Here is an 11,260-nt window from a genome sequence, read left to right as displayed (position 1 = left end):
AACAAACGAATAAATTGATTACTCAACCAATACAAATTAATACATAATAACATGTAATCGTCCACATTTCACTAGCAGTTGACCAGTTGTCAAATAGAACAAAGTTACAAAAGTTAGGGATTTAAATTCAAAAAGCAAAATTGACTATTCATTTAATTTCAATTATAAAAAATAGACCTTACATCCATAATTATTTTCTTATGTTTTATTTTTATTTTTATTTTTTCATTTTTTTAAGGAAAAAACGACAAATCTTTCTACAGTATCTAACTATCTATGTATAACATTAAGGACCCACTTCATTAACCCTTTTAAATTTTTTTTTTTCATTATTCAATAATTTCTTCAAAAAAAAAAAATAATAATAAAATAAATCCCTTCTTGTTGGAGTTGTTGCTGTTGTTGGTCCCTCTTCCTTTCTCTCAGGCTTTCCACACAGCATTTGTTGGGAATGAAATGAATGAATGAATGAATGAAGACGAATTTTGAAGGGGAAAAAAATGCCTTTTTCATTGAACAGCCATTGATGAATCACATCATAGTCTTGGAAGCTTCTGTTCTTTCTCACATGGTTTGAAGTTTGATCAGGATCTGTGTGTTCTTCATTCCCCTTTTCCATTTTTGAGCTTCAGAACCATGCATATAGGTATGCATTTTGCAGTGATCCGAAAATTTCCTCTTTCTGTTCCAAAAATGGAATCTTTTTAATTTGTTTTTTCATTTTATGAGGATTTATTAGTACCCTTTTCCTGTGTTGTTAAGGGATCCAAGTACTTCTGTCATTTTCAACAAAAATATGAACTTTGTGTGGAAATGTTTGCTGAAAATGTCAAACAATAGTTTGTAGCTTTTGCTGTTAGTTAGATTGGTTTTAATGAAATGAATAATGAATGATTCATAGTTTCCATTTTGGTCGGTGGAATGTAAAATGAGGTGAAGTTGTCAAGAAGAGAGGGCAAATATGGAATGCTTTTACTTACATGGTTAATGGAAGATGAAGAAATGCATTTGAGTTGAAAAGTTGAATTAGGTTCATCAGTTGGCTTTCTGCTTTCTTTCCAATTTCTATGATTTGCTTTTGGTTGATGTTGGTTTCATCAAAACTTGTGTATGAATACTATGATGTCTGTTTTGAGCTCGAGATTCGGACATATGCTTATTTATTGGAATTATTAGCTAGTCATGATTTGTGTTTTTGGATGATGAGAGACATGTGTTTTGTAGTTAGATTAGAATGTTATTCAGTATTGGAGTTTTTCATCCATTGGAATATGTTGTGGTCACTAAAAAAAGGCAACCTGGTGAACAAGCATCTCACGTTAACGCAGGATCCGGGGATGTGCTGCACCCAAAGGGTGTGAAGCATATGATGCCTAACCTGATAATTACATCAGTGTCTGTTTTCACAGTTGAATCCGTGATCTTGAGGTCACACGGAGACAACTCAACTATTGCTCCAAGGCTCCCCTTCATGTTATAGTCACTAATTGTTTTAAAATGAATATAACACTCACCACACGTCGTCTTATACGATGAGGCAATTCCTTTCTTGTTTGTCTGACATTTTGTTGTATGATTTCACATAAACAGGTCAAACAGATACAACTTCAGTGAAATGTCTAATCAACAGCATATCTCGATTCCTTCATCTGGTTTCTTGCCAAATCGTGAAGCCTGCGCCTTTTCAGAAGATCTGTCATAATATGGTCGGGGTGTTAAAGCGACTGAAGCCAGTGCTTGATGATGTAATGGACTACAAACTCCCGTTTCACCAAAATATGTCTAAAGAGTGTGAAGAATTGGATGTTCGGATCAATGAAGCTAGAGACTTCATCGAAAAATGGGGTCCAAAGATGAGCAAGATTCTTAGTGTAAGTGAAGGGTTATATTCTTGTAGTCATAACTTATGTTCCGAACTAGCATATGATCTTATGCCTCTTGTTGTGAACTGCTAATTCCTCTTAACTGCTTGCTTCGGATTCTTCTGTTTTCAGGTTATTCAAAGCAGCACATTGTTGATTAAGTTGCAGAGCACATCACTTGACATATGTCACATGATAGTTAGATCCCTACAGTCACCTCCATCTGCTTCGGTTTTGGCTAATCTTCAGGTATGTTCAGTGTTTGATGTTACATCTTTGGATTTGTATTTGATAAGATTGTTTCTAGTTGATTTGCATACTCCTCCCAAACATAGTAGGATCTTATTTTCTCGAAAAAAATCGTGTATTTGGCTGGAATAGCCATTGTCTCTTTTTTCTATCATTATTTTTTGGTTCTTCCTGTCTTGTTGATTGATACAAGTACGAGCCTAATTTCGAGCAACCTTTTCAGAACTATATCCAGGAACTTCAGTGTCTCAAGAAGGAAACAGCAATGGTTTATATAGAAGAAGCACTAAGAAACCAAAGAGATAATGTTCAACCTTCCAACGAGCTTCTGAAGGAAATTGCTGAGTTACTAAAATTGACCTCAAACGAGGAGCTCTTGAAAGAAAGTATCGTCGTGGAAAAGGAAAGGTTGAATGCTGAAGTCAATAAAATGAAAGGGGACTTGGATGAAATCAATGAAATTGTGAATCTTGTCCGCAATTTACGCGATTATGTAATGAGAATTGAGTCCCTTGAAGTCAAAACCGGTCTCTCAATCCCTCCATACTTCCGCTGCCCTTTATCATTGGAACTCATGATGGATCCTGTTATTGTGGCTTCGGGTCAAACATATGACAGGCAATCAATCCAAAAGTGGCTAGATAACGGGCTAAATGTTTGTCCCAAGACTCGTCAGAAGCTCAATCATATGAATCTTACTGCCAATTATACTGTCAAAGCTATGATTGCAAATTGGTGTCAGGAAAACAGTGTCAAGCTTTGTAGTAACTCGCTGCTCGATAAATCCTCTTGTATCACAACCCCTGCAGATCATTCATTGCCTCATGATTTAGCTAATAAATGTGGTTTCAAGTCTATGAATATCGATTCCATCTCAAGGTCATCTCTTCAAAATGGAAATGGAAATGAGAAACCAAAGGGTGATAATTTTGTCAGATCAAGTGAAGAGTATAATGGATGCCGGAGCGGAACAGTGGAAAGATGTGATCAGCAATCATCCGATGTTCACAGCAGAAGTGAATCATCATTTTCCAGTTCAATATCTAGTACTGATTGCATACTTCCAGTTTCAGGACAGGTGTCCGGAGTATCCGATAAGCCGCAAAATGTTGACAGTGTTGTTGGAAACAAACAAAGTCCTGCATCGAGAATCCAAGGGACGAGAAATGGTAATATTATTATGAACAATAATAACATTAATACTAGTGCTAAACAAAATGATTCAAGAGTTGATTCACATCCTATATTGAACTCGGAGGCCGGTGAAGTGGCCACTTCATCTCATGTTAATAAGTTGATCGAAGAACTTCGCAGCCAATCAGTTGAAGTGCAAACCATGGCTGCAGAAGAATTGAGGCTTCTTACAAAGAATGACATGGAAAACCGAATTATTGTGGGGCGGTGTGGGGCTGTTGAGCCTTTACTTTTGCTTCTGTATTCGGACATGAAGATAACACAAGAGCATGCTGTGACAGCTCTGTTAAATTTGTCAATCAATGAAGATAACAAGACTTTGATTATGGAAGCTGGAGCCATAGAACCTCTTATCCATGTTTTGAAGACAGGAAATGATGGTGCCAAAGAAAATTCTGCGGCAGCACTATTCAGCCTCTCTGTAATAGAAAACAACAAAGAAAAAATCGGCCGATCCGGCGCAGTCAAAGCCTTGGTGGATCTTCTTGCCTGGGGAACTCTTAGAGGGAAAAAGGATGCTGCTACTGCTTTATTTAACTTGTCAATATTTCATGATAACAAAGCTCGAATAGTTCAAGCTGGAGCTGTGAAGTTTCTGGTTCGGTTGATGGACTCTGCGGATGGAATGGTTGACAAGGCTGTTGCACTTCTGTCAAACCTGTCAACAATTCCAGAGGGCCGGATAGAAATCGCAAGGGAAGGAGGCATCCCCTTATTAGTTGAAATTGTTGAAACAGGTTCACATAGGGGAAAGGAGAATGCTGCTTCTGTTCTGTTACAGTTATGCCTTCATAGTACCAAGTTTTGTATTCTTGTTTTGCAAGAAGGAGCTGTACCTTCCCTAGTTGCATTATCTCAATCCGGTACGCCGAGAGCCAAGGAAAAGGTATGAAATTATCCCACTCAACTCAACATTAATAATGCTTGCATTTTCATTATCTAAACTCGAAAACCATGGGGCGAATCATAATCATCCACGCATTTGTTGGAAACAACACAAACTAAGACTTGTCCTATAGTGCCTGCTATGAATCTTCTTTTAGATCTCCATGTCCTGTACTCATTTTGTTGAAACTAATTGCGCAAATCTTTCCAATATATGCTCTACAGTAAGGAGATTGGTGAAGTGGGAAAGTGAAGGCCCGATCACCATTGAATTTGTAATTTTTATATATTATTTGTGAGCTTCACTATCTTGATTTAAGGATGATTCGAGTCTCACTTTTTCACTTTATCAACTGTCTCACTTTAGAGTAGCTTCCTAAAAGTGAACACTTCTCCTAAAGGTAATAAAATAGAAACCTTAAAAATGGTGTCTTAAGTTCTCATTATCTTAACAAACAATGTCATGAGCATAGTTCAAAATGTGCAAGAAAAGATGCTAATATGTTGGTTGCATTCACGCAGGCACAACAACTTCTCAGTCATTTTCGCAATCAGCGCGAAGGAGCTGCCGCGAAGGGAAAATCATGATGGCAAATTTTTGGTTATTTCAAATCTCATTACCCCATTTTTATTGGCTTAAATTGATCTGTGATGATCATGTTCCCCCCATAGCTGTTGTTGAGGACTCTAGGACTTCTTTGATTGCATTCTGTTTTTCTCAATTTTTGAATGTATCATTTGTGAAGCTATTTTCTCTTTTCTTGGGGTGGCTTATCATTTTTTGGTATTATTTTTCCCCCTTTTATAATTAAGGGCTTTAATTTTCTTTCTAATATTTGGGAGTTTTGCTTAGGAGGAGGTTAGGGTACTTTTTCTCTCAAGATTTTAGCTTTGAAGATGTAATCTATGACACTATTCTACTCTAGATCATAACAGATGTGTGTACATATTTTTGTATATATACTATAGATTCTTGTGATATGCTACATTAAATTGTTGTACCTTGTATTGTGATATCTTAGAATTTTTCATAATTTCCTTCTATTTTAAGGGGAAAAAAAAGGTTATAGGTAATATTGAACTCATTTTGTATTTGGGCAAAATGTGATGTAGAACACTTACTATGTAAAATAATTTAAGAAAAATATCTTTTTTTTTTTTGGGTATACAAGAAATCAGTAATTTATTATTTTCTTCTGTTATATATAATGGGATTGGAAAAGAGTTTGTTCTACAAATTTTTATTTCTAAAATATTTGTCATCATTATCTCAATAAAAAAGGTTTTTAGCTATTTATAAGACCCTAAATCTAAGATCTCTTAGTTAGAATGTCATCTTTGACTTATTTCACACTTGTTACAATTTTATATATTTAATAATTAAAATGGTAGATTATTAGGAATGCTAGTGTTTATTCATACACTAATTCTATTACTAACGTTACATTTAAACCTTGAAACTTTGGACTAGTGACTTATTACTTGGTCTTTTAACTAATTTTATTTGCCCTTAATTGGATGGTCCACAACAAAAGAATTAGTCATTGAATTTGGTGATGAATATTCTTAAAAACCAAAAGTAAAAGCAAGAAAGGCAATTACCTCAAAAACCTAAAAGTGAATGGTATTTCAAATGTTTATGAAATACTAGTATTTTAATAATTTTAACGGTTGATTTTAATTATAAAAAATATATATAATATATATTAATTGAAATTATCGGTGTTCCAGTTGTTTTAACTGTTGATCTGAATTATAAAAAATATATATAATCTATATTAATTAAAATTAATGGTTAAAACAATTGAAACACCAGTGTATTTGATACACTTGAAATTTTTTTAAAATTATATACATATAAGTTGACAAATCTTGGGCCTTATAGGCATGAGTAGAAAATAACATAATTGGGCTTACCATCCTTTGTTTGAGAGGATATTTTATGGTGATGATTTGAACAATTAGGGATTTTACCAAAAAAAAATATAATTAGGGGAAACATGACCAAAAACAGAGAAAAACAATTAGGGGAAAGAAAATGACAAAAGAGACATTAATTATAGGGGGTATGGTTTATTTATGTGGTCCAATTTTGCATTGTTCACCTTCACCTCATGTGAATGGGTAGGTTCACCTTACACTATTAACTTGGTCAAAGTGACGTGTATGTACAACAAAAAAGATTCTTGTGTTATACAGAGTGGGTTTGGATGTTACTTCTTAAAGGAGTTTCAGTGGTACACTATTTCATAATCTTCCAATAAAATTGCGTCTAGTAGAAGAATGAATATTTATGACTATACAAAGAAAAGAAAGAAAGAAAGAAAAGAGTATATATATAGGCCAGTATGTTTTGAAGGAGGAATAATATTCTTACTTAGGGATGTCAATGGGCGGGGACGGGAGGGGGATGCCTACCTGCTTCCGGTTCCCGCCTCCAGAACTAATTTTTGTCTCCATTTTTAGAATTAATTTCCGTCCCCGTCTAGTTTTTCATTATAGGAAAATAATTGTTCTTATTTATGTTTTTTGTGTTTTTCGCATTTTTTATGGGACCCATTTCCCATCTTTCTATATTTAATATTTATATAAAAATTATAATAAAAATATCAAAAAAATCAAAAAACAAACTATAAAATATTATTACAAATACATAAACATATCTTATTCAAAATTATATGTCCAGAAATATAATATAACAAATCATAGTTCATAAAATAAAATCTTGAACAATAGAGTTAGGATTTTTCAATGAGTGAAATTACTAAAAAAATCCTATATTAGAAATAAAGTAAGGGTTATTAAGTAAGTTAAAAAATTCGAAAAATTATCGAGGATGGGGTGGGAATTCCCGCTCGGATTTCGTGTTTGTCTTGGGAGAATTTCGCTCCCCATACCGATCCCCACGGAAAAAATTCCTTACCATTAAGATCCCATTCGGAACAGTTTCCACAAAATCCCTGTCTCCTAGAGATTTTTGACACTCCTAATCTTATTTCCACTAAATTTACACCATTCTAAAGTTTGATTTAAAAGTCTAACGACTTTTTTTTCTTTTAAATAAATATTTGAATTGATTTTCAAAAAATTTTTTAAATTAAATATTTTAGTTCTTAATAAATTTTTATTTGTTAGAAGTTTTTAAAAATTACTCTTAGTAAACAAATTGGTCTCTTCATCACTTTCAATCAAAATTTTAATATACATATTAGATAAATAAAATTTTAAATTATAAGATAATTAAATTCTAAAAATATTAATATAAGATAAACTACTCTCTCTTCAAAACGATAGAAGAACAAATATGTTCGACGAAATTAATTTTCCAGAATTTTTAAAAAATAAAAATTTACTTGAGATTAAAGTGTTCGAGCTAACATTCTTTAAGATCTAACCAGAGTGTTTATTATTATTATTATTATAAAATCCTTAATTTACGTTATCAGATTATATGATTTTTTACCGTATGGAGAATTTCTTATCATCACGTGGAATATGTGTGCATAAAAGTTACAAACTTTTTCACCCTCTCATAATGCTGGCAGAGTTTGATTTGGCAATAAAATTGGTGGGTGCAACCATATTAAAACACTGTCCGTGACAGCATGATCATGACATGAGTACTATACTAACAACTAATTATTCAGCAAAATAAATAACTTATAGGAAGATGTTCAGGTGTTCCGTTGTATTTGATCGGAACATTTGATTCCACTATTTTAAACCTTTTAGATATACTTTAAAAAATATAAATGGCTTAGATTGATGGAAAATCCTTAATGTAGACAGCACCTGCAAAAACTCATGCTGAGCATGCAACCGATTCATACTTTGGTCAGTTTATAATGGTTTAAAATTCTGTTGCTTGCCCAAGCCGGTTGGAAAGTAACTGTTTAAAGGTACTTTACTGGCTTGTATGTAAGCTAAGCTGATATAATATTAGGCCTTTTGATTACATTTTTGTTGTTTTGAATGGAAATTGGCTCGAAATTTTGTGTGATGCCATGAAATAAAATTTTTTTATGAAAAAATATTAGCTACACGGATAAATGATGAAACAGCTCAATATTTTTATTATAATATAGAATTTTTAAAAATATTTTGATTTTCATATAAATTGGGAAATAATTATTTTACATTTTAATATTATTACAAAAAAGTAATTGAATATATTAAAAAATTAATACGGATAAAGTTAAATGAATTTTTAATAAAGACAAAATTAAGTATAATTAGGATAGATATTCATGCTATGTACAAAAAAAATATATTCAATTCATATTTTTAAAATTTTTAATTTTATTATTTATTAATTTATTTAATTTGTATTAATTTTATTTTATTATATAAATATTCGTGAATAATTATCGGAGATATATTTGAAAGTAGATAAAATTAAAAAAGTATAATTAAAAAAAAGTAGTGTCATTACTTATTAATTTGAGAGTGGTATTATCATTTCTCATATATATGGATATGATGTTTGTTGTATAAATGTTTTTAAATAATTATTAAAGATATATTATTTATTTTATAAATATATTTTCATAATTATTAAAAAGATATAACCTATATTAAAATTTTATATATAATTAATAAAATCACCATGTTACATTATACAATAGCATAATTACAAATAAAATAACTAAAATTGGAGTATTTTTCTCTTATTTATTAGAATTTTGCACACATAAATTAATACCATTTGTATTTATATTTTTTAGAATTTATATACATAAATTAATAAAATTTATTTATTAAAAATAAATTAATAATTATACTGATTAAATAATAAAAAATACTAAAAATTATTGACACCCTATAATCTCTCATAGTCATATATATGGATATACTAATAAGTAACAAGAGATATATAAAAAAAATTAACAAATTTAAAAATACAAAAGAACTAAAACAACTTAATAAGAGAATATAGTTTGAATATTACTTTTAAAAAAGACAGCACTTAATTTCATATTATAATTTAGAGTAAAGTATTGTTGTTATCTCTAACGTTTAGGGTAAGTTTTAAAGTTGTCCCTAACGTTTCAATCGTCCTATTTAAATTCCTAACGCTTTAAAATTGACTCAATGTTGTCCTGTCGTTAGGGATCCGTTAACAGAAGTGACGGCGGGAGAAAATTGAGACGATTTTGAAACGTTAGGGACTTAAATAGGACGAAAACGTTGGGAACAAAAACGATACATAGAAATAAATTTTAATTTTATCTTTCAATAATATCAATTTTTTACTATACATAGTATTCAATTATTTTTTAATCACATTTAAGTAAATTATACTTAATCATATTACTTTCATTCTAAATACATTAATTTTTTTTATAATTTTACTCTTAAAAATGTTTACTTATCATGAAATGTTTGTAGAATGACTAGTATATAAACTTGCAGAAAAGAAAAAAATAATATATATACAATAAAATATAAATTATATCTTTTGTCTCTAATGTATCAAAATTCTTTAAAATTATAAAAAATAAATTTATTTAAAATAAAAATAATGTGATTAAGTGTAATTTACTTAGATGTAATTAAAAAATAATTGAATACTATGTACAGTAAAAAATTAATATTATTGAAAGATAAAATTAAATTAAAATTTATTTTTATGTATCGTTTTTGTCCCCAACGTTTTCGTCCTATTTAAGTCTCTAACGTTTTAAAATCGTCTCAATTTTGTCCCGCCGTCAATTCTGTTAACGGATTCCTAACGATAGGACAACATTGAGTCAATTTTGAAACGTTAGGAACTAAAATAGAACAATTGAAACATTAGGAACAACTTTGGAACTTACCTCAAACGTTAGGGACAAAAACGATACTTTACTCTATAATTTAAAACAATAACATAATAGTAAACTAACAAGACAAATAAAGAAAAAAAGTACAAAGAAAAAATAATTTTGAGAAATATATATATAGTCATATTTAAATTTTAACACCATTTTTTTATAATTATATATTTTTATCTTATATCTTCAATAATTATTCAAGAATATTTTTGTAATAAAATAAAATTAATACAAATTAAATAAATTAATAAAGAATAAACTTAAAAGATTTTATAGATATAGATTAAATAGAATTTTTTTTGTATATTGTATAAACATCTACTCTAATTATACTTAATTTTCTTCCTATTAACAAATTGTTTAATTTTATCAGTATTAGTTTTTTAACATATTTAGTTATTGCTCTATAATAATATTAATATGTAAAATAATTATTTTTAAATTTACATAAAAATTAAAATATTTTCAAATACTGTGTATTGTAAATGAGGAGCCGTTCTATCACCTACTTAGTTACTCTTATACACTTTGACCGAGTAAAAAACTAAACCACTAATTAAGCCACAAACATTTAGAGTGTGAATTATTTTTAGCTGATCAATTGAATAATTTCATGTCTACTTCAAGGATTAATATGGTAATCCCAAAACTCACTAAAAGACAAAAATATTACTAAAAACTTGGTAGTACACAAGAACATGAAGTTCCGCAATCATACACAGGAATACGTGATAACTTTCCTAACTAACTTATATTTTCCTTGATAAACTATGCAAGCCGGGAAATTTTCCGAGACATAGTCTATATAAGGAACAATTAAAACAAAAAAAAATATATTGATTACTTTTGTATAATACGATAAATATAAATAAAAATAATGTAGCTCAATGGTTAAAGAATTTGTAAAAAATTTAAAGAAATTAGGTTCGATTTTATCTAATAACCATTTTGAAATTAATTGTGAGAGAGAACAAAAAAGACCAAGGGTGAGAAATTATAAACTCCACATGTCAATGGTATTGTGATGGTATTGATGAAATTATGATTGTGAATTGGAAATTAATTCTTGATTGATTAGAAAAGAATAGAGGGAATTCAAAGAGAGGAGAACTTTCATTAACATTTTTACTTCCATTATTACCATTTATGATACTTCTATTTATATTACAATCATATGTGGGAACAATAAAAAATTAGTTAAATAATTTAAAATTATTTTATTTATTATTTATTAATTATTATCAAAATAATTATATA

At 29.8% G+C, this 11,260-nt stretch overlaps 1 protein-coding gene across 1 annotated transcript; it reads left to right on the top strand.

The window, feature by feature from the left end:
- Nucleotides 1–415: 415 nt before the first annotated feature.
- On the top strand, nucleotides 416–5,195 carry LOC130936705 (U-box domain-containing protein 3-like). The gene is made up of 5 exons (XM_057866838.1): nucleotides 416–646; nucleotides 1,591–1,871; nucleotides 1,995–2,111; nucleotides 2,335–4,191; nucleotides 4,713–5,195. Exons 1-5 carry the CDS (start codon nucleotides 637–639, stop codon nucleotides 4,776–4,778), a joined length of 2,331 nt encoding a protein of 776 aa, XP_057722821.1. The 5' UTR covers nucleotides 416–636; the 3' UTR covers nucleotides 4,779–5,195.
- Nucleotides 5,196–11,260: the final 6,065 nt, after the last annotated feature.

Source organism: Arachis stenosperma, chromosome 6, assembly GCF_014773155.1.
Source record: "Arachis stenosperma cultivar V10309 chromosome 6, arast.V10309.gnm1.PFL2, whole genome shotgun sequence".
Classification (NCBI taxonomy): domain Eukaryota; kingdom Viridiplantae; phylum Streptophyta; class Magnoliopsida; order Fabales; family Fabaceae; genus Arachis; species Arachis stenosperma.
The sequence above is the reverse complement of the archived record's forward strand: the minus strand, read 5'-3'. Positions and strand labels throughout refer to the sequence as shown.

Bases quoted from the DNA above. Each gene is read 5' to 3' on its own strand.
- LOC130936705 (XM_057866838.1), top strand. The intron at 1,872-1,994 runs GTAAGTGAAGGG...TTCTGTTTTCAG, and splicing joins AGATGAGCAAGATTCTTAGT to GTTATTCAAAGCAGCACATT. The intron at 4,192-4,712 runs GTATGAAATTAT...GCATTCACGCAG, and splicing joins CGCCGAGAGCCAAGGAAAAG to GCACAACAACTTCTCAGTCA.